The 24,611-nt window shown below is 36.2% G+C and overlaps 1 protein-coding gene across 4 annotated transcripts in view; it reads left to right on the forward strand.

Annotated features, from left to right (window-relative positions):
* Nucleotides 1-24,611, forward strand: part of ARAP2 (ArfGAP with RhoGAP domain, ankyrin repeat and PH domain 2) — a 136,976-nt gene that overhangs the window by 20,760 nt on the left and 91,605 nt on the right. For all 4 annotated transcript variants that reach the window (XR_012835383.1, XR_012835384.1, XM_075752342.1 and 1 more), the window contains exons 6-9: nucleotides 786-1,142; nucleotides 4,473-4,542; nucleotides 9,962-10,082; nucleotides 12,950-13,131. Coding sequence is in view for 2 of the 4 variants with exons in the window: in XM_075752342.1 (XP_075608457.1) it covers nucleotides 786-1,142; nucleotides 4,473-4,542; nucleotides 9,962-10,082; nucleotides 12,950-13,131 (730 nt within the window). In the remaining 2 variants the exon portion in view is untranslated. The remainder of the gene's footprint in view (nucleotides 1-785; nucleotides 1,143-4,472; nucleotides 4,543-9,961; nucleotides 10,083-12,949; nucleotides 13,132-24,611) is intronic.

Genomic DNA, 24,611 nt, shown 5'->3' on the forward strand with positions numbered 1-24,611 from the left:
ATTTTTTTTTATTATTTGAGCCTTTACCCCATGCTATATGAGGTGAAGTTTGGCTTCTCTGTGGCTGTTCTGAGACTGTCTAACCCAGATTTCAGAATCTTGTGGATTTGGAAGATGTCCCTCTTTTCCCCAATCAGAACAAGGAACATACAAGTTTTGTTTTTGTATGTCTCCTAGCTAACCATGTCTGAGTACTCTCATACTCAACCACCTCATTAGGAAAAAAACCCCAACAAACCAACCTCCCAACATCCCCCCCCCCCCCCCCAAAAAAAAAACCAAACCAACAAAAAAACCCAAACCTGAACAAACACAAAACTAAAAAACATTCCACAAAACTAAAAAACATTCTCTACTTCTATCATGAGGCAGTGGCCAGTTTGATGAAATAGGAACTAATGTGGTCCTTAAGTCCCCAGTCTGTACCTGGCTTCTGTTGAGGTGGGAGAGCAAAGAGAGAGATGATATTGCACATCCTCCAAAATATTAAAATAAATCAGGCTAGTTTTCTGAGGAAGGAGAATTTACTTTAAATTTCTGTTCAGGCTTCTAAAGGAACCAGCAAGTGTTACCTTGCTACCAGTCCTGTTGCATGGAGAAATTAGGGTTCAGTATGGTCATAGTTTTAAGATACATTGTGTTTAGCGTGTCTGTGGTTATTGCAATGGTTAAATGAGTTTTATAAACATATTTAAAGATGTCTTATTAATATTTGCTCTAATTAATTTTATGTATTTGTGCATTGTACCAATACATTAAAACTAAAATGCACTTTTTCTTTCTAGTTCGTTTAATAATCAGGAAGGGAAGACAAAGGAATTTGCAAAAAATGAATCCCTGTCTCAGGAAAACAAATCATTAGCACCAGGAGAATCCGAAAGTGAATCTGTATATTCTGTTGTGGAACAATGTTCTTTGCCTTTAAAGAAAAAGAAAAATAAAGCTAAAACACACTCGCCATCTTGTAGTAAGATACAAAGTGGAGATTCAGATTGCTTGGCCAGTGAACAAATACATTTTCGGCAATTTGATGGAGATCAAGCTTCGACTGGAAATGAATCGATAACACCGTATGCTTGTTTTTATGGACCATCGGTGAAAAAGGTTAAAGCAGGATGGCTGGATAAATTATCCCCTCAAGGGTATGGTATCTGCAGTAATTACTGTATAATTGTGAAGATGTATGTTTGCGTGAGAGCTGTTAAGTTAGTGTTTGGTCACTGCTTACTATCTGTGGTGGGAAAGGAAAAGGAACTTTTGCAAGAGCATAGGGCTCTTCTGAATTCTTAGTTTTTAATGATGTTACCTATTTTAAGGTTTATTTAGGAGGTGCACTCAGGAAAAATATTTTTGTTAAAAATGTTGATCACCACTCTGTAGCAAAAAAATACAGAATTGATTTGTAGCAATGTTTCCAATCTGTACATTTTTACTGATATTCTGTTGGCCACAAAGTGAAAACAGACTCTGATTCTGAAATACTACTTTACCAATTTGGACATGGATATATAAATTAGTAATTACTGTGACGGGAGATCCTCTTGGTTTCAGAACTGTGTGTGTAAGTTGAGCTTTGAGTTTAGAAATGCATCTAGGGTAGATTGTCTCCCTAGTTTAGTTTATTGATCTGCATAAAGTTTAATGGGAAGAATCTGAGCCCAAGTCTTGCTTTAAAATTTCAAAGGAGGAGAGAGGAGCACAGTAGAGAATAGACTCTTTGCTGCATTTGTAGATGAAAAAAATCTTATGTTTAATTTCTGTTATTTTTAAAAGTTTAATTGTTTTAATAGACTTAAAATTCCAGCTCTTCTTAGATTGTTTTACATTAGAGCACTCCATTATCAGATCTTCCCTTCATAAAAACTTGCAAACCCTGATGAGATTCTTCTAATCTCCTCCTTACTAAACTGGATAGACCATTCATCGTTTTAAATTGTAGTTTCCAGTTCTCCACTTATTCTTATGACTTTCTTCTGAACTCCTTTTTGTATTCCAAGTGGCACAATTCTACTTTTTAAGTCTATTTCTACTTTTCACTAGTACTTAGGATCTAGAAATTAAAGTTGTTGTCCTTGTTAGTGCTGTAATACGTCTATTTTACTGTACTGCTCAAGCGTTAGTAGTTCTGCATTCTTCTTAGAACTTTATGTGTAGTTACACTGAAAGGTGATACTAAACTCTTTGGCCTTTCCTTTCACTATTTGTGGCTATAATTATCATCATTACTCATAAACTAGTACAGCAATTAGGTATTTTTTGATTTAGTAACAAAGTTATTAAATTGGTGGAGAATACAATCTGGTTTGAACCCACTGGAAGGAACAATTTCTAGGTTGTTTGGTTGGGGTTTTTTGATCCTTTTTAAGAGTTGTGATTTAGCAAGTTTTTAATTTCTTTGATTTTGGCTTTATTTCTGTTAATACAGTGATACATTGTTCAAGCTGAATAAAAAGAAGGAATAAACCTGGTTTAATAAACCTATTTACCATTATGGAATTTCAATCTGCTGAAATTTTTTTTTTTAAATTGTTTCAAAAGTTTCACTCACATTTATGGATTGTCATTGTTTACATTTGTTAAAGAATCAAAGAGTAATTATATACAGAGTCAAAAGATGTTTTCTCAGTATAATATGCATTTGCACATTTTTTCAGAATTGTTCGTGTATTGACTTCTCAGAAAGCTGCAGTTAGCTTTAGCTTTTGTTTTATTTCACTTTAAAGGACTTTTTTTAATAACACTTTTGGCAGTTAGTTAATAGAGTGATAGAAAGTATAGTTCTTAGTTCCAGTTGACTCATCTTGTGCTATTTGAACGAAGAGAGTTGTGAACAAAGTGTGAAGGCTTTATCCAAAGTACTGTGTGAGAATATCTTATTTGAAAAAGATAATGAGTTAACCGCAAAACTAGTACTGGTTAGGACTGAGTAGAGCAATTGCAGGGTCATTAGCCTTGAGCCAGTGATATTGCTTGACTAAATTTCAAGGACTTTTTCTTAAGCATGGCTTAAGGAATGCTATGTTTTTTTGGTTCTCTTCCTTACAATACCATTTCTCAAATATCTGAAGACTTAAAGAAACCAACCAAAGGGGGGAAAAAAAAAAAAGATTTTTTCATCCCTTAAAGCACTGTCATATTTTATTTCAGTCTCTGCCAACTGAATGTTTCTTTCTGTTTTCCCCTGCCACTTCCCTTCTTTTTATAGAGCTCCCAATTACACCTGGCATTTTGTGTCTCTTCAGGCGAATGAATATATATTGTTTTCTTAAATTGCTACAAATTGTGTATTTAAACTACAGCTTCTCTTTTTAGTTAACTCACTATAAATTGTAAAGCCATTCAGTTTACTCCCATTGCATGTGGTACTTAGGTTCACTTTTTCTTCCCTGCATCATCTTGAAGTTTATTGACATTTTAATGGGAAATAGATTTTACATTGGCCTTTCCAGGTTATGAAAAATGATGATTTATTGTAGTCATATAATACAAGTTAATTAAGCCAGAGCTGCTATTTGATTAAAGTTTTGATAAACTATCACAGTCTACTAATCCTAAAGCAGAGCACTCATTTAGCAGGAAAGGAAATAACGTTGGTAAAAGAGAAGTTAGAGTGGGGTCTTGTTCTTGCTTAATTAACTTGTTTAATAGATTTTAGAATTGAAACTTTTATAGGTGATAACTAATAGGCTGTCAACATTTTAAATGAGCATAACAGATTACTTCAGGTTCATGTAAAAATATTTTTTTATGAGGTCCTTATAGAGCGTGAATTAACAGCAAACTGAAATAATCAAATGAGCTTCTCATTAATGATGTCCAGTTGATAACACAGATTGAAAATGAAATGCTATGTTGTACTTGTCGAGTGATTTGGTGTGACCGCTATTCAGTCATTGGCCAGGGAAGAGAGTGTTCAGGAGACGTTGATGAGTGAAGATACCGTAGTCTGTAAACAGAGATGTCCTTCTCGTAAAGATGGGAATGACATGGTCCTTTTAGGTTCCTTTTTGGAAAGTATCTTACAGAGCTTGCAACACTTAAAGGTATGCTCTGTGTTCAGAATATTCCTTTGCCTCCAATAAAAATAGTCATTTCTCATTGTTAGTTTCAAGCAAAATTACATTATTGAAAGTTCTTTTTCATCTGTCACTTTAGATGTGATATAGAGAACATGGAGAGGAAAGAGAGAGAGAGGAAACTGAATTGATTAAAAACATGAAGACACTGATTTATAAAAGAAGTCAAGTAATATTGCACTTCTTGTTTCCAGATATTATTATTATAGTTGAAATCAGCATTCTCCTTTTGAAAAGATATGATTTGGCTATTTATTTTAATTTTCAGAGTGTTTAGGCTGAAGCACAGGAAGCTTAACATGGCTTGAACTTTTTATAGTTTGTGCTTGAGACATTCTTAAAAGCCAGTGTTATGTTGTATTTATAATTTTAAGTGTATTAATTTTTGATTCACAGCAAACGTATGTTTCAGAAGCGCTGGGTTAAGTTTGATGGAGACAGCATTTCTTATTACAATAATGAAAAGGTAAGCGACATGTTTTGGTCATGTTTGGGACAAAATGCATCTATGTAATGCGCATATTACTGTGAAGAAATTCAGAAATAATTACAAATTAATATTAATCTTAAATTCACTTTAAATTGCAAAGTACTAGAATGAGACATTATTAAATATTTTAAAGTGTCCTTGAGATCTTCATGTGTTGTTCATCCTTTTTTTTTTTTCTGGAAGGGCTTGTATTCCTGACCTTTTCAGGTAGATATAATCAGAACTTCTTACTTTACTGAAAGACTGACACTACTGCATTCTGCAGAACAGAATTTAAGATGCATTTAAGAGATCCAACGTTATTTTGATATTGGTCGCAAAATGTCTTGTCATGGGAACCCAGCATGCTGGAGATTTTGGGAGAGAATTAAATTTGTCATGGAAGACCTTTTAAAAACCAAAACCCCATATGCTTGCTTACTCTTTAATTAAAAATGTCTTCCCAATTTGTCTTCTAGGAATAATGACATGTCATTGGACTACGTTATGTTTGAGAGGGTCTCTCTAACATCAGCATAGTACTGTGATGTCAGAGTGGCTGTTCTTTGGTTCTGTACCTAAGGTTTGAATCTTACTGAAATAGTTGCAGACTCATGAGTTGCTTGGATTAAAATAGTTCACTTCTGATATGTGATACAAAAATGGATTTGTAAATCATGTTTTTAAAAAAATGTGTATTCCTTCCGTGAAATTGAGATTTACAAAAGACTTATTTGACATTTTGATACTACTTTTTCACAATAGAAGCTCTTTTTTTTTTTTTGACCTGTCTAAACATGACTGACCTTTTTTTTTTTTAAGAGATTATTTTTTCTCTTAATATACTTTAGACCACTACAAAATTCTTTTTTTTTTTGCCCCCTGTGATTAGTTAATTTCTCCTCTTGGAAGAAATGAAGAACTTCTTTAAACTCAAAAGTGATAGACGATTGTATAATATGTGTGTTTGGTAGACATGAGGTTATATGCATGTGTGTTATCTGAAATGCTGGAAAGCATTTCCTGTAGAAGATGCATATTAAATTGGGAACAAAATACATGCTTTATAATATGCATGCTCTTAGACCTATTTTAGCAGATTATGAGGGAGTAGAACTGAAGTAGGAAAAGACTGCTTATTTCCTGAGGGGCCAGAGAAATTAAGAACAAGCTCAAAAAATTATTTACATTGATCTTTATGCCTACTGATAAGGAACATGAAACAATCTGGTTTTACTTGCTTACTTTGCTTCACTGACAGTAGAAGACATGATTTTGTAGATGAAGGAAACAATAGAATAACATTTGGATTACTGTGACAAAAAATGTTACCCCTTTGTGGTATTCATCCCAGGGCTTCAGAGGAGCAGAAAAGCAGGGTTAGTCATTAAGAAAGACTTGAAAAATACAGCGTTGGGATTTGCTTAACACTGTATGTAGCATAATTAGGGAAAGAAATGCTAATACAGAGTTTTAAATCTTGTATCTGCACTGGGGATTTTTTTTTTTTTTTGAAGGTCACTGAAAAAGTTGGAGGTCAGTTACTCTAGAATAGTACTTCTTACACTTTTGTATGTCATGTGAGATTCCAGAAATCTTCCCTTCTGCTCAGTGGAACATCTAGTCTGTCACACAAAGCATAGAAAGCTGCAAACTCTGCATCCTCTATTTGCAAGGTCTCTGTGATTGGCTAGACTATCAGGAGCTTGCAGAAGTTTTGGTCTGAAGCTTCTTTGTCTCGCTTTTCCAGGAATCCAAGTACAAAACCTTGCTCCTGGGATTGAAAGAGACACTAGTTGGTCTGTGTATATATACAATTTGAACAAATCTGAGTGTCTGACTTGTAACTTCATGAGTCACGTATGCCAAGGACTTGGTATGTCTGAGCAGGGCCTGAAGCATATTCTGGGAACTGAGGATTTGGTGAAACCCGCGGACAAGCTTGTAGATAGGAGGAAAACATAGTTGGCTGCCAAATAGTTCTTGGTACGCAGTGGGATTGTGTTGGGTGAGCACTGGTGTCACTGGGGAACATGAGTTTTTGGTACAGTGGTCTCTGCTGTATAGCTACTCCCATACCCAGAGTATTCATATTGCTTGCTAGATGGATACCAGTGTGTTCCTGCTGTTGCTTGTGTGTTGTTAAGCAACTTGTAAGCAACTATTTGCAGACCCATGGAGGCCTGCATGCAGCTCAGGAGATGGTTCTGGTAAAAGACAGGGATAGTTATACAGTTCGTTGCAAGGCAGCAGGTCTCTCCCGCTAGCACTATGCATATATTTAAATGGGGAAGTAGTTGTTACAACTTTAGATCTTAATAGCAAGATCTGTCTTTTCTAATGTGTGTTTGTCCTAGAACATTCCTACACAGACAAGCATGTTACAATGCAATTATTATACCTTTGGTTTCACATAGCAATTAAAAGTAGTTCTCAAAAGGAAACCAATCCGTACTCGGGTATTTTTCTGATTATTACAAGCAGAGAAGGGTAGACTCAGTGGAATGAAACTGTTTATTTTTACCCAGAAACACTAGCAATATTAAATAGCTCTATTTGTCATTCAAATTAGGAACTTGAGTGAGGTTCTCAAGAAGGGGAAGTATGCTACATGGCTAATGAAGAGTGAAACAAGTGGAGGATGGGGAGGGAAAACAGAGGGTAATATTCCTGAAAATGTGTACTTAGCCCATCTAAATGCTTCTCTGAATGATTTAAACTTTAATTATCTAAATAATCTTCTAACCTGGATCTAGTTGTGCATCAGCTTCTAATAGATAGAGATCTGTTCTTTACTTTATATCTGCATATATGAAAAAAAAATCAGTTTTCTAGAAACATCATCTGACCTAGGAACAGTTTTTGTTTGAATCTGTGATGCTGCTCGTTTCTTCTACGCTGATGGTCCTGAGCAAGTTGATGTGGTCAGAGCAACATCCCGTGTGGTTTTGTCTTAACAGAATGTGGTTAACTGAAGTGAGAACAAACTGAGGAGGGGAAGATAGAATTTGAAAATTCTTTTCAGCTACCCAGTATGCAGTTTTTGTTTCAAATTTCTTCCTACTTTTGGCAAGAGAATTCTGGTGCATTTTATAGTAAGGCAAAAACTGCTGGTTATCTTGAAAGTTTTTCTTTAAAACATCTTAGGGTCGCTGACAAATATATTACTGATTTAGGCAGAAGTCTTGGCTTTTCCTGTGAAGAACAAATATTTTGTCGTGTTGTTGCATGTGAGCATAATGAAGAACAAAATTCACTGCAAAACAGGTGAATCATTGTCATTCTTGAAATAGGTCATGTTTAATCCGTTGTAGACGGAAAGCCAAATGAGTGCACAACGGTGTTTTCCAGGATGTTTTAGCCCAGCTCTGAAACACAGCTGTCAAGGACCACTCCATTGGGCTGTATTTGAAAATGAAAGTTTTCATTAAAGGAGTTGATATTAAAAAAAAAATAAAATTCTTTCTCCACTAGCAAATTGTTCTGTCAGAATTTTTTAGCAGCCCTAGAACTAGTGTACACCTCTCAGTAATAGAAGAAATATCTGTGAGGTTCTTGGCTGCGTTTGTTTTCTGTACTCTTAAATAATTTTCCTAATTTCTAGTCTGGAGTATTTCAAAGAGAGAAATTGTATCTTGATCAACAACAGCCTAACATTATTTCTTGCACATGAAAGAGAAGCTGCTGCAGAAAAGATTGATAAATTATTGTGGTTTAAACTGTATTTGAAAATATGTATGCCTTGGAGAACAAAGCTTTAGAAAGGATGATTGTTTACATAGCAAAACCAAAACTGTGTTCAGCTTTTTTTTTTTTTTTAAGCAAATCAAATAAAATAGCTGTGACTTCCAGCAGTATGAATTATTCTCTTACAGTACCAAGTACAGCCAGTAGATGCCTGCAAACACCGTAATATAATTATATCTGAACACCTTTAGAAATAGCATATGTAATAAGTTTGCTTTGCCATGGTGAAGGATCAGTGATTAATGTAATACCCAACCTTATTAACAAATATGTTAAAATTTCTTTTCTAAAAATACAGCCATAATGAAAAAAGATGTGCAATACAAAGATCATTCTGAATGACAGAGTAGTTCTTGTGTGTAACGATAGTAACATGTTCACTTCGGCTGTATTTTGATATTTCTTTTTTCATTGTTAAACTGCATTTAATGATGTATATTAGAACCTAGAAGTGAAACAACGTAAGAGTGTAAATTTGGTGAAAATCAGTCGTATGTTGAACTCAGTAAACAAAAAAATGATCTTGTGTATCCTTCATGCTTAGCATTCACAGTGGTTCCTTAAGCCCTTGTATAAAGTCTGTTATAATAATTTATGCTTTGGGAGGAAAGTTATTGCAGTACAAAATTCTTTATGGGGAGCTGACTCTTGGACTATTACTGCATCTGGATCATAAATCTTAGCAGTATATCTGAATTGTCTTAGAAGACCAATTGATCAAAGCGTAGTGGGGACAGGAGCAGCAGTGTTAACTCTGGAATCCAGGAATTGTGCAGAAGTATTTCCAAAGTGTTGCACATCTGCTTAAGTTTTTCTCTTCCCCCCCCCTCCCCCCCCCCAATGGAATACTTAGGTTAATTAGGTTAAAAGATGAGCCACTTAGAGAAAATACTTGTAGCAATTCCTTTTTCCTATCTTGCTTTTGTGTTCAGTTTGGTGGTCCCGATTCCTAGTTGGAAATTAGCAAATATTGGGAAAATTTGCTCTGACACCAAAATATTTTTGAGGGATTGTTTTCCTCCTGCCTCACGCAGCAGAAAAGTACATAGCTGACCTAGGCTAGAGGATTCTTGTTTGTATTGACAGGGCAATGGATTCTTACAGAGAGTGATCACCCCTTTTGAATTCAAAATTAGGGATAAAATAAGTGAATTTACTTTTCTTATTGGCTAGCCACTGAAGGAGTGGGGAAGGAACAGGAAAATTCTTTGACATTTACTGCCTGGAGAAGGGAACAATTCTTTTCCCCGTCTGACTCTATTCTACAAGTATAATAATTATATTTTTTTTAATTATGGTTCGGTGAGATAGTCAATGTAACTTACTTTGGCATAAAATTGTAAATTTAAGAGAGTGATATTTTGCAATATTAGTGGCATGAGACAATTTATGAAATGGTATCTCAAATATATGCATTCTATCTCACCGTGGGATTTTACTCTATTTTAGAAGGCAGTAGGTGTGCATAGACCCAGAACAGTGAAGTTGGTGATGTGTAGGTATTGAGGTGGTTTACTTACTGATGCAGTTTTATTAATAGTGTGGTGAACTTTTAGGAACACCGTCTGTGTATGTGAACTTCCTAAACATCATGGCAAGTAATATTACCTGAGATGTATTTAATATTCCATGAGAGTTATTAACTCTTTCTATTGCATTTTTATTATAGGAAGTGTTCTCAAAGGGAATAATACTGCTTTCTGCTGTAGCAACAGTAAGAGTTCACAGGGAGAATAAATTTGAAGTTGTCACATCCCATAGGACTTTTGTCTTCCGTGCAGATAAAGAAGGTAAGTAGAACATGTGTAACTCTAATGATTACCAAAAAGCCATGCAATTGCTGCTGAATAATTATGTTTGTGAAATATAACTTGTTATATTACCAGAAATACTTCTGGAATCCAACTGTGTTGGCCTCATAAAGTGAAACTGGAGATAACTGTAAGCTTTGTAAGAACAACTGAAATTGTTGGGGAATGGCTTTTAAGAATATCAAAATGAGAATACTCTTTTCTAACTCTTCTGCCTGCTCTCCCATCCTTCCCAAAGATGAATTTTTCTGGACGTTCCTCAGGTCTCACTAGCAGCTCTTACAGCCTGTGTGCTCTCAGGCATATGGTCCGAGTCACCACTTGATACAAAATTGACAAAGAGCAGCAATGAAGTTGATGGCTCAAATGTGATGCTGTGATCAAAGGAAATCTGAGTTTTTCTGTGTGTCTTTTATTTACTGCCTTACACAGTATTTTCAGCCATGTATTGATAGAGAATACAAATGCAAATTGTACTAAGGAAGTTAATATGCCTTCTAATTTCATGTTTTATCAACCTACAGCTGTAATATGTGGAATCAATGTCAGTGCATCTATGACTTATTTATGGAAACAATCAAATAAAATGGGATACCTAAGGGAAAAAAAAAAAAAAGATATGCAATATGTATTTACAGCAGTACATGCCAGACCCATTATAGCTAAGGGTCTCTCAGCATTTCCATTATCAAATCCCATTTTTACGGGTTATAGCTTGGTTGTAAACATTTGCTGCAGGCTGTAACAGGCGTGCAGCATCAGTGAGCAAATCCTTCTTATCAGGTTTGGCTCAAATCATTTCAGGCATTTTTATGCTCTTAGCAGAGTTAAAAAGTATGTCTATTATTTTTGCCTTTCTCTTCCAAATTTATTTTTTTACTTTTTTTATAAATTGGAACATAACCATCTTAGTGCAATATATTTTGTAGGGCTGTAATTTTCTTTATGGACCGTTGCCTTTGAATGCTATAAAAACGTTAACAACTTATACTGACTTAAAAACATATTCAGAGCAACCACTTGTTATACATGAAATTGCATTGTGATTTAGTAGATAACTGTCTTCGGACGTAGTGGCCAGTCTGTAAAGCTGTTGACTTAAGGTTAGAAATGTGTGTTGTACAAGTAATTTGGTCCTTACTGTATCCAGCACTGGATGATATATTCATAGTAAAATATGTAAATAACTCTGCTTGCTTTCTGTTATGTGCACAAACTGTTACTTGGTGCTATTCCTTCTGTGGATTTGTGGTTGGGAATCGTTCTGGGACTATTTGAAGGGTACTTAACTTGATTTCAAAGATTTTTGGAATGGAGACTTATACATATTTCATCCTGTGGACCTTATTTATTAACTTTCCTTTCTTTCTGCTGGAATATCAAAATAAAGAATGCTATTGTTGTCTTCATTGACCTGTGTCCCTTGGTACCACTGTTGGTCTGCAGTCAGTGGGTTATAGTGCCTGTTTTGTTAGCTTTCAGTGCTCTGATTTATTATTTTTTGGTATATCAAAATTACACTATTTTTTGATTGATTTTAAATTTCTAGAGGGAAAAACTATATACATAATGCTTTGGAAAGTTTAGGGGCATTTGGGGGCAAAAAATTAAGTAGTTATGTGACAGCAATGTATTAGAGCATAATCTGCTCAGATGCAATGAGATTTTGTTTAATTGGAGGGAAATACCATTTAAAAAAACCCCAACAAAACACTTTTAGAGTAATTTGATGTTTGATGCCCTCAACTATACTGAGATATTCCAGTGATCTTTTCAAAGTACTTTAAAAAAGTGTGTAATAAACCAGAACTTCTAGGAAGAGCACTTGGATCACCTTCCCTGTGCTAGTCTGTCGGGCTGCTGTCTTCCTCTTCTTCAAACTATCTTCTGATGCTTTAATTAGTATATTTGTTCCTTCCTGTTGCACACGTGACATTTATGAAGTAACCACATTACTGTTTTAACTCTGTTCTTTGCAGTGTCCGGCACTGATTGTATCAACTTTATATGTACTGTGGATAGAACTTTCCTTCCCTCCCTGCCCTCCCCACCTCCCAATACTTTTTGTGACCTGAATCTTTCAGAGCAAAGAGTTGAAATATTTCATGATGTTGCAATCACATGGGGCAAGTCAGAGTATTCAGCATTAAAGTATATTGATCTTAGTCTGGTGAAATATATGAATGAGACTAAGTGGAACTTTATTACTTCACCTACTTGTGTTCATGTATTTGTAAGCTGTTAAATTAATAATGCATCAAAAGATATTCAAACATGCATTTTCTTGATTACTCAATACCCTTGACAATATCAAGGTTAACCACTACACCTTAATGGAATAAACTATAAATTGCCAAATGTTTTTGCTTAAAAGCGTGGCCAAACGTAGAATAGCATTGGTGATGGCTTGCCTCTTTAGTGGCAGATGATATGTAGGCTCCCTGGCTTTTGCCTGCATAACTTCTGTAGTTCTTTCCCATTGATCTGGCTTCCAGAAGGTGGACATGTCACCTGTCTGCCACCTCAGTCTTTAAGCTGTGCGGAATTAAGCATATTAGAAATAGTAGTTGTGATTTTAAGAATCTTAATAATCATTTTTTATAACTTTCAATTTGTGTATTGATTGTTGGGAATCAATTGAATGGCTGTGTCTGGCCGTAACATCTCTGCTGATACGGACTCTCATGTTATTTTTATTTACACCTCCTTTGCCAGGTGGATGTTCTCTCTCACGTGGTATAGCTATACCATCAACCAGCATAGCATAGTAGGAAGAAAACCAATGTGTAGAGAAGAATGGAGCTGCTGCTTAACCATGTCTTTGTCTAATTTTTTTTCTTGTTTAGAAGAAAGGAATGACTGGGTTAATACGATGCTCAATGCCTTGAAATCGCAGTCTGATAATAACTCTCAGTCTCGAACTTCTGTCACCCCTGAGAAAAGCGGATATCTTGAGCTGAAAGGATACAAAGCCAAAATCTTTATTCTACTTCAGGGGAATACTGTGTGGATCTGCAAAAATGAGCAGGTAAATTTTTCATATGCTTTTTGTGAATGAATGCTTATAAAGATGATTTAACTAGTGAGTTGGAAATTGATGGCTTTTTGTGAATAGGTGTATTTCAATATAAATGCATATCTCTTTTTATGTAGTACTCTATTGCTGTAATTCTCAGAAGGCTTCAAAAAGCAGGCGAAGTATCATTATGTCTATTGTACAGTGGAAAAAACGAATATATAGTGAGGTGAAGTGAAAAGCCGTGAGTGTCACAACAGGTTAGTGGCAGGGCTGGGATTAATTCACTCTTAAAATGTGTGCCGTAAGCACTCTACTAAATCAGAAGGCTTATTTTGTGCACTGGTTTCACTGTCCTATAATACAGTGCTCTGGAAAGTGTGCTCTACAGAAGTAGATTGTGGTATTTAAGTGATACTTCAGCTAAATGTTCAAAACTGATGTTCTTTGTGTTTTTAACAACCTAGGTTGTCCAGTTTCTGTTGTGCACTGTAGTATTTTAAACAAATCCAGTATTAAAAAAACATGAAGTAGGCCTTTCATTTCAGCTTCCAAAATCTAGTGGGTTTTGTTTCGGTTTCAGTATGAATATATTGTGATATAAAGTAGTTAGCTGTGGACCTCTTTAGGGCAATGTAGATAGGGGATAAATGGGGATAACTGGGTTCAATGAATGACTGTGTGAATTAGTGGAAGAACAGTCTATTGCAGGACATTAAATGGAAGGTATTCTTTCTGTGTGAAGAAACTGAGGACCCACAAGTAGCTGGAACCTGGGAGGGCATTTGGGGGAGGTGCTGTTACTTGCTTGCCATGTTCTCATTTTCTCTCAAATTTGTGTACAGGCAAACTCCTCTTTGAAATGTGAATGGTCTCTCAGTAAGACTTGTCATTTTGGAGTTGATCTCACTTCCTCTCCTATTATTCTCTTAAGTGTGAAATTATTTAGATGGCTTGAGGGACCACATAATGTTCAATATTATGTCTTTCTATTCTTTCCCAGGGAATGGCAGGAAACTTGAGACCGAGAAAGACCTTTTTTTTGTTTATTTGTTTGTTTTTCCTTTTTTTTTTTCCCCCCCTTTCTTTCTACTTACTGTGCTTCAAGGAAGTTTAACTTGTCAGGTGCATTCTTTGAGGTCAGTCAACAACCAACTAATCAAAAACATGATGCAATTTTTAGATTTATACTGTTCTATAGCTGTTACAAACCTCCACAAATTACTTAGAGGTAATATTTTACCAAAAGTGTATTGGCTACATGTCATTTGAGTATATGCCTGCACCATGGAGATGAATTGGTCCACATAGCTGATTGCAGTACTCTCTAGCTATTCTTTAGCTATTCAGTCTTGATTATTGTAACGAGTAGGTGAACTGCCAGTTAGTTTGTTTATTTAAGTAAAGTTTACAGCTGGAGGTCTTTAAGGAGAAACAAAACCAAAATGCAAACACCACCTCCCCACCCTGAAACCCTGTACTTCACTGAAGTTCTTTTATGTTATTCCAGTAGAAGAATGAAGTTGACCAACTGACTTTACAGTCTCTGCCTGTGGGATGACCCATGCTGTGCTGTGATGCCCAATGTTACTGTTCCGTGGTAGGGGGTTTCTGGGTATTTCATCAGTGAGAATCCCTGGAATGCATTCTCATCAATGAGAGTCCTCTCTTTTTGGATGTTCAATGTAATGAGCCACTTTTTACCTTCAGAATCGGTACTGTATTAATCTTATACCCCTGAATACTTTTGAGTGCTCCCTTATGGATGTTCTGAACTTCTTCATTAAGGGACAGATGCTCCTTCAATGAGGTATACAGACTTGTGGAGGAATTTCTCTTCTAGAGTGATAGGTCATTTGAAACTAGCTATGTCCCTCTTGAGAGTCCCTGTACCAGGCATCCAATTTTTGCTTTCTTCCCTCTTTCTTACTCTACCTGCATATAACTGTTGGGAGCATCTTTCTTGCCTCAAGCAATCCTTTGATCTTTCTCTGTTGATATGGGGTACTCCTAGCTCTGCCCACTATGCTGAGTCAGTTTTTCTGACTTGCGTATGTTGATACAAAACTGTTCCAGAGCCATTAGCTGTTGAAGGGTTCTTTGTTGCTCTGTTATACGTTTTTAGGGTGCAGATTATGACTATCTAAAATAATCTAGGACTAGTCTCCACCCACTCCCCAGATCAATTTCCTTTCTTACAGTTTTTTTCTAAAATTATTATTTTGTGTGTGCACGTGTGTGTTTGGTTCTATTGCTTGTGTGACTGTGTGGTAACTTGTATCAGCTCTGCCCTTTCAGTATCATTGATTTCAGATTTGCTTTAGCTGATCATGAAAGCACACCCTTATACAGCCTTTCTACTAGATGTTTATTCCCTTCTACTACGTGGATGCTCTGCAGAGATCACTGACTGCAGTGCAGCAGAAGGCAAACCAAAATCAAGCCCTGAAACAGAATGAAGGTTAGATGTGCAGCCTGTCAGCTCCTCCTGTGTGTGTGAATATTATAAACAATGGTGCGAAACCAGCTTCTTCCCAAAGCTTATTTACTTAAAACCAAAAATATCAAATGGTCCTAAGAGGTATCTTTTTAGATCCTCCATTTGAACAACATCTCTTTCTTCATGCGATTTCTGCTACTTGAGAATCAGAAGAAATTGCTTCTGTCTTTAAGCTTTCATAGTCTGTAATTCTTCTCTTGGTACCTCTTGTGTTTTATTTTCAAGTTGAAAACCGAATTATTTTTACTGCAGCAGATGAAAAACCCGGTAATACAACATTAATCCATTAGAGGGCTCTGTTGTTCTAAAAATCCTTTCCCTGTCTCGAGTTTGTGCTTTAGCCAGCAATTACCAGGCAAATATGTCCAGGGATGTCCTCAAATCCTGTTCATATTGGAATTCACATCCATACTAGAATGACTCCCAGAGAGACTTAGAGGGGTTTATTATAACTGCAGTGCTAAAAGACACCTATTTAGACTTCTTACAGTGTTGAAATAAGATCGGATCAAGCTGATTCATTGATTTCTATTAAACTTGATAGAGGAGAGTCCACTGTTACTTTAAAAGATTTTTCTTCATTGTTAAAAGTGGAGAAGATCCTAAGCCAAATGCCAAATCCTAACATAACCAACGTGAACTTTGTGAAGTTCAGATTGAGATCAGAACATCATGTCTCAGGCCCATTTCTAGTTAAAAAGTGATTGGTATAGCTTGAGCTTCTGGCAGTGATATAGTGCTAGTATGAAACCATCAATTTCTTTGACTCTCCACATAGTGTGAATTTCTTAAACTTCCTCTCTGGAGCAGGTGAAAAATAGATCGTACAGAATCAATTTGTTCAACCTGCAACTTGTTGAAATTCCCATTTCTATTTCAAAATCATTCGTGCTTAAATAAAAACATGTCATCTGATCCTTCATGACAGCTCAAACATTGGCTTGAAATGTCAGCCTGCTGTGGTGGAGTGATAACCTCTTCTGTGTGACCATCAGAAGGGCTGTGACAGATGCTTGCCTGGTCTACTAAAATATAGCCCCTTCATTAGGGTATATTTAAGATTCACTGGGATCTAAAGTCAGGGAGGGTCTAGGTGTCACGGTGTTTACACTAGAATTTGGCTTTGATAAAGAGAATTGAGGATCCTCTTCATTATTACTTTGGATAGTTCTGAAATAGTTGTATTTACCTGGGATATTTGAGGAAACTTTGCCAAATATAAAGACTGGGAAATGGTATGTATGGCTGTGTGCTACAATTATGTGTGACTTTTTTCCTCCATGCATGACTCCAAGTTAAAGCTTGAATAGTGATGAGTATTCTCTCTGTTATGTACAAGCAATAGTATCCATTTCTTCTTGTTTCATTTTGGCTCAATGCTCTTATTGATTTCAGAGGGTTTTTTTGTTTTGTCGAAGATTGAAATGGTTTGCTCTGTGGCAGATGGAAATGTTTATTCATGTTGAGTGAACCAGTAGGAGATTGCCTAGTAATTTTCGTTTCCTCTCTACTGCTAATGGTGCATTTAAAGCAAACCTGGACAACATCAAAAGATGTATTACAGGAAATTATATTAAACAGGTAGAAGATGGCAAAGGGTACGTTAATGTAGAGAACCGGTAAGGAAATAGATGGAAGGGCAAGTCAAAGATGATGCTTGAGAGTGGCGTTCTGAAAGAGAGGAAGCGATGTGAATGTCAGTGAAGTGGAAGGGATGTGTGCACGTATCTCTCTGTGCATGAGAACAGATGTGTTCTTATCTCTGTTAAGAAACACAGGCTTAAAGGGGAATGCTTTGAGCACCTGATCCAGTGAAAGATATCCTTGTCCACGCAAGAATGGTTGGACTAGATGATCTTTAAAGGTCCCTTCCAACCCAAACCATTCTGTGCTTCTGTGAAATGCAGTACCAGAGACGATGTGGTTGGGATTCAGGGGCAGACTTAGAAGTCTGTGACTTTTTAGTATATAGCAATGGGAATTTATAATGATCCTCTGCAAGGGGATTGTTTGTTAGGAAATGTTCTGGTTTTCCCTGGAGAAATTGTATTCCTGATTATTAATCATGAACATAATGGGAAAGAGGAAGCCTTAAAAAAAATTAAGGATCTATTAAGTACAGTAGAAAGTATCTAACAATGGAAGGTGAACAAAGAAGAGTAGTTAAAAAGTCCTTGAAATGGTCAGTAATAATTGTTTGTCATGCTAAAGCAGCATGAGAAAGCCTTTTTAATGTATTTAGATTCCTCTTTGTGATAATATGAAATGAGTCCAAGGTGAGGGCAACAGCAATGTGAAAGAAGAGTTGGGGAGAGAGTTCAGTGTAAGTTGAGTGGAAAGCAGAATAGTTGCTTAAAGATTTTGAAATCTAATGAAGAACCCTGAGCAAAGGAACTGACAGTTTTGGAAAGGAAGCTAAGAAAGAGGTAGGGGATTAAAAGCAACAAAATAAAGCAGGAGTAGGAATGGGAAGACATTTCAGATAGTTGATAGGTGGTGAGAGGAGAGGGAAATGCCTGATAGGCACTGGGGTGGGGGGCAGTGAAAGGTGGAATTATTGCGAATAAGAAAACAAGCAACAGTGTTGTTTGTATTGTTGTGTTCCCCCCTCCTTGTCGCTCTTGCCCCAAGAACATGTGTCCTTTTGGAGATTTTGTGGTGATAAGCTGTTATTTGTAATAATGACAGGGAAGTCTCTAAAGAAGGTGTTTTCTACTTGATTGATGGTGTAGACTATGGTCTAACATGTTTACAAACATTTGAATGAGCATGGCCCGGAATGCCTTAAATAGGTGGAGGCGACAGAAAAAGTTTTTGTTTTAGAGATCAAATATACTGATACATTCGTGACTTGAAGTGGAAGCAAATGATCCAGCTTCTTTTAAATACAGTTGTTTGCATCAAGCTGTAGCTAGGATGATAGACTAATGCATATTCCTAATTTTCCAGCAGTTCGTTGGCAAGAAATTAATTCCAATCTTCCACACTCAAAACCATGGCAGAGATCAATTGCTGTGTATGACATCAGAAACAACTAAACAGGAAATAACTTGAATTCTGTAAGAAAACTTAAAAATGTCCTTCATTGCTTGTTGTGCAATACAAAATGAGTGATTACAGGAAGTTATGTTGAGTGGCAGAAAGGTTTGTTGTTGTTATGACCATTACTACTTCAGTTTTAAACTAACTGCACCCCTACTCCAAAAAGATTTTAAAAATGGATTTAAAATAATATGCTATTAAAGTAAGGTGATTGAATCAGATGTGAAAAATGTCCCCTTTACAGGGAAGATCTGCATTTTAGATTCAAAAATAATTTTGTGGGATGTTGTTCTAGGTTGTTGAAGAGATTATTAAAGACATGGAGAAGGACATAAACAGGAAATCTATCAAAGAAAAATTAAAAAGTTAACGTTAAGCTCTTCTGTATGCAGTTAAACTTTGGCTCTATGAGAATTTTATTTTTCTTGTTCATTTGTTTTTATGCTATTAAGATCTCACTGAGATGTAACTATACCTAAAGCAATTATCAAGCATGGTAGAAAGCCTAAAGCTTCCACAATGATCAAAAGCTTTGTGATTAATTTGGTTTGGGGTGGAAGATAGGGAAGGAGGAAGGAAAATGACAAAGTTAGCAGCTTCTCAGTAATGTTCAGTCAAGCTTTCTGGATGACTAATATGTATACAGCCAGCTACCTTGATCATGTGAAAATTAACAGTGAAGAAAAGTAGGATTTGTTTAAATATTACAAAGAAAAAAGATATTAGAGTGGCACAGTACATCTGTAAACAATTGAAGAAGATTTTAGATCTAGTTGTCATAGGGTTATAACACTATTAATGCGGTATCGGGGAAATCGTTTTCCTCTGAGTACTGCAATTACCCGAGAGCATTATCCATCAGTATACATGTTACTTGCATTTAAGAACTACTAGCCTGGCTTCAAATCCCATGGTAAAATAATCTATTGGATCAAAAGCCCTAAATAAAGGAGGCAGAGCATCATTATGTGTACTTTCACTTATAATGGTAGACCAAGCCTGCATTTATTTATTTTAAATCACACGAACAAGTTATTTCTGCATTCAATGAACATGAAAGATTATATAATCTGTGTGTGCATCTATATGTATGTATACACTCAAATAATTGAGTTTTCTTTTTTCTGTGTGTGCAACAAGAAGGTCTGAGAAGGTAATGAAACTGAAAAAAAGCAGTGCTTTTCAAAATAGTTAGATACCTCTTTTTTCAGTTGCTCAATATGCTGTGGAATTAAATGCAGCTAAAATGTCATTGTGTACCTAGTTGATTCCTGTTTAATTGTAAACATATCAGTTCTCATAGGAGACATGCTGAAGAACTACTCAGTAGCTTTGGTTTGCTTTTTCTTATTTAAATTGAGGGCAACGTAAACCACATTTTTCTTATCCATCTGTTACTTCTATACGTTTGCTATGTTTGGGACAGAAGTAACTTTAACAGTGGCAACACTGATTACTTTTTTTTTTATCTCAGCCTGCATCCTTTACTTCAGGTATTAAACTAATTAGTATAGCTGAAATATTAATATTTATGTAAAGTTTCAAAGCCATTACCACAGTGAAGAGCAGAGCATTTCTGAGGCAATGTAGACAACATATTCTCACTGAAGTGTTCATTCCACAAACTTACATAGGTACAAACATATGTTATGATAGTGTATGCAAAATCCATTTTCTAATTGGTTAGAACTACCATGACATGCCATTGCAAATTTTTAATTATTTAACATCTATCTCCTGTTATCAACTTACCATTTTAGAAATCTGTTACAACTGAATTAACTAATGCAGTTTATGAATTTAATCTTTAATTGGTGTGGCAGAGCTCAGGCAAGTAATACCACAAAAGGATTTTTTTTTTTTTTTTTGGTACATTGTCTGTATGACAAAGAGCGAAGTTGTGTGGATATCCTTCTGCAAAAGCTAAACTTTAACAGAAAGGTGAGACTATTCTTTTGTCCAGTCTGAAGTGGAAAAGCAATATTCTTGAAGACCTTGGGATTTGCCTACTCTATGAGTACGATCGGATAAGCACTAGCAGTTGCATTATGATGATTAAAAGGTTCTCCTTGGTTTCAATACTAAATAAAATGGATTAGCATGCAGCAGCAAGAGACCAAAGAGTATGCCTGCAATCCATTAATGTGCCTTGTAACTGGCACTGTAAGGTCTAGAACCCCAAGCACTTAAAAGCACGTGATTGATCATAATGCATTTAACTTGCAGTAGCTGAACAAGCAGGAAGAGCACAGTGTTCATAAAGAAAACTGTTCTGAGATTCATGGATTTCTGTTTTTACTTCATGGTGATTTTCAAGATTGGGTGGTCTCACTTCAGCCTCTGTTGGACTTCATCAGAGTAAGGGCCACTGGAATTTAAGCTGCCCAGAATTTGTAGTCATCCTCCCTCTTTTTTTTTTTTTCCCTTCATATTCTTTCACACCCCACACCCTTTTTTTAAACAATTAATCAGACAGTGAACACTTGCTCCAGAACTGTTTTCTGCACAGTGTGTACTGGAATTGTGAACCGTATCTTTGCTGGCAGTGGAGGGAGAGCAGGTTGGGGTTGCTATTGGACTACTAAATAACTAGGTCATTTGAGTTTTCATCAGTTATGTAAAGTGGATAGTGTAAAATAAGCATTATAAAGATGATCCTTAAAATAATGAGAATATCATTGTAGCTTCAGTGACATTTTAATCTTTTGGACCTTAAATAAATTGTTTTTCATTTGTGTGAGTTTGTTTATATTGTTTGGAGCAGTATGACATTGTTCAGATAATAACAAAGCATTATTTTCTTCACTCCAGTATCTTATATCTACAAACTTTATTCTCAATAAATGCACCATCCTTACAGCAAAAGGAAGGGAATTTATGATTTACAACATAGTAAGAATGTGGGGTATACCCCAGTGTGCTTTCTCAGCAATAATTTCTGTCCCTGGTTAATGAATTACTAGGCCAACAAATTTGAACTTAATCAACTCAAACTGAATTATTGCCTCATGAAACACATTCAATGCCATTGTTGTTAACTGAAATTATCCTTCTTAAATAGTTTGCATGCAAAATAATACCTTGTTAGCGATGGCATGTATTAAAACTCATTCATTAAAAGTCAATATCTTATAGATATTTCCAGAAAATGTCACTTAAAAGTTACTTCCATCTCGGCATGTGGTCAGGGCCACCCCCACCCTGCCCACCCCCTCTCCTGAAATCCACCAGAATGATTGATTGATATCTAACACTTTTAAAGAAATGTTTGAAAACTGTTACGTGCACTGAACTGTAGCAAAAAATCAAGCATTGTCACCTTCACTGAAGGTGGACGGTTGCCAAAACAATTGGCACCGGGCGGCGGGAGGACCATGTGAACAGGCCTGGGCAGTGATTGAGAAGAAAAATATATTCAGCTTAATAACAGAGAAGATGGAAACAAATTATTCAGGAAATAAAAGGTGGAAATAATCATGTTTGTATTTTAAGTGATGCCTTGTGACATTAGTATGTTTTGAGCATTTTTTAGTTGTTTGGGGGTTTTTTTGTGTGTGTGTCTTTTGGAGACCTTTGCGTTGTATTTCTGCAGCATTTCCAATAAAAGTTGCTTTGCGGAGGGGGGGAAGTTGAGCCAAAGAATGCAAAGGCTGATGAGTCTGTTTTACTTATGGAGATAAACACTTTAATTATTGACAATTGCCAATCCTTTTGGGGAGTATTACAGCTCCTGTCCATTTCTTTATGATGACTTAGGCTATTAAAAAAAATAATACTGCTGTCCATTGGATATGACTCCATTTTGATTATGTGAAAATTATTGTCTGTCTTGTACCGTCGAATATTTTCAAATTGTACAGGTTTCTATAATTTGCATCTAGGCAGAGAGGAGTCTATATCCACTATACTGCATTTGTCCATGTTTACACATGTCTACAGTCTAAGTCCAGTATGCAGAGCTGTGTTAGAGATTCATGAGTGAGGTTTGAAAAAGGTCTTGAAGCAGTGTGGCTGCATTAGTATAATTAATACTGCTTTGTGTACTGCTTCCTGTTCCACAATCAGCCTGTCTGGCACTTGTTTGAGAGGCTCTGCAGGACGTTGTGTGATGATGAGAGGTGTGATGTTTTTTCTAGCCAAGGGCTGTAATTCCTTGCCATGGGGTCATAAAGAAGTTCAAAGGCAGATAAAATGACAGCAGTCAGCAACAGCAGCTCAGTTCCTGCAACACAGGAGTAATTGCAGCCCATTATTACAATTGACTCTCGCTTCTCTCCCCTGAAGGAACTGAGCAGCTGCCAATTTACTGGGCTGCAAGAAAACTGATGAGCCAGGAGATGGGGGTCATAACGAAAGTTGAGAAACTGATCAAGGCAAAATTCATTAGTCCTGAGTAGCCATAAGAGAAGAGAAGGAGACAGTGCTGACTGGTCATCACTGATGCCCAGGTGGGAGATGGACTCTGACTTCCAGGTTGGTTTGTTTCACCTTGCACTTCTTTTTTCACAAAGAGAAGCGAGGGGGGTTTTGGCATCTTTTGTCTTAATTTGTTTAAAACAAACCAACCACACATCAGAGGTACCTGCCATTTTAGGTGACTTATCCAGACAGATCTTATTTCACCCTGCATAAATACATCGTCTGTTTCTCTGTGTGTTTTCTGTGTGTTCTGTAATCATTCCTGTGCATTAAGTATTTACAGGTTTCTAACTTTCCTTCTACAGCTAAAAAAGGATGATATACAACTTTGCTGTATCTTTTCTGTTTCATTTAATGACAATGTACAGTTGGTAAAACTTAGAAGCCTGATTTGAGGATCATCTAAGGCATTTGCACTTGCTTGTGGTAAACACGTACAATTAGCAGTTTAGATGTGAAACTTGTGTGTCCCTATTTGTGTTCTTACCAATAAATGCTAATAGGGAAATAAAAGGGTTACATCTACATAAAGCTCTGTTTTGGAGGTTTTATTTCTTCATCCTTCTCTCACTGATGAGGTATGGAATATCAGAAAAATATCTCTTAATATATGCAGGTGGAGCTGTACTGGAATTTTACAGGGAGAAGAAAAAATAAAGGTTAACAGAGTGCACTGTAGGTACAAAACCAGAAGATGTTATCTCATCACAGTTCTGCATGATTCTGTGATGCTGGCTGTTCAGGTCTTCTAATTGTGCAGGTCTTTCATCTGCAGACCTAAATTTCGTTCTCCTACACTGCATGCAGATGTATTTTAAAATTAACCTTAAGAGGCCTGTGCAGATTTTGTTCTAGCTGCTTGTCCTTCTAAATGGGAAAGTTAAAGATGCATTTTCAGTATATACGGGACAGTTTAAGGAAAACTGTTGTTTGCGGGATCTAACACGGATACCTGGGGTGAATCTCTAGCTCTGTGAACGTCAGTTGGAGCTTTGCCATTAATGTCAGAGTTGCCAGTTTTTCATTTTAGTCCAGTATTTTGTTTCATTACTGGATTCTTGTTCGTCCTAGTTTCTTAAATGGCATGGTCATGCTGGGAAAATATACCTTCTTCTAACTTCACTGTGTGTGTGGATTGCAGTTGTCCATTCTTGCTAATATAGAAAGATTTTTGGAAGATTTTCTGTTCTCAAAAATCATTGTAGCATGTTACAAGCATCCCCACCCACGACTGGTAAAATGCTGCTGCTGCGTTTCTGAATATCCTAAAACAGAGCAATTTTTATAATTCTAATTCTAGTTGTATTATACTGTTTGTGAGATTCTCTTTTTACAGTGTTATCTTGATCAAGCCTTTGAAATTTTGCTGCAACATCTGTGTGATGAGATACACCTGCGTACCTTCAGTTATGAGCCAGAACAGCTTTTTTATAGCTGTACTTCACCATGACTTGAAGTGGGTTCAGTTTGTTGGTGTCTAGGTCAGGATGTTGCTGTTAGATCAGCCTGTAAATCAGTACTTCACTTTTCG

The sequence above is a fragment of the Balearica regulorum genome, chromosome 4, assembly GCF_011004875.1.
Source record: "Balearica regulorum gibbericeps isolate bBalReg1 chromosome 4, bBalReg1.pri, whole genome shotgun sequence".
In the NCBI taxonomy this organism is placed as follows: Eukaryota; Metazoa; Chordata; class Aves; order Gruiformes; family Gruidae; genus Balearica; species Balearica regulorum.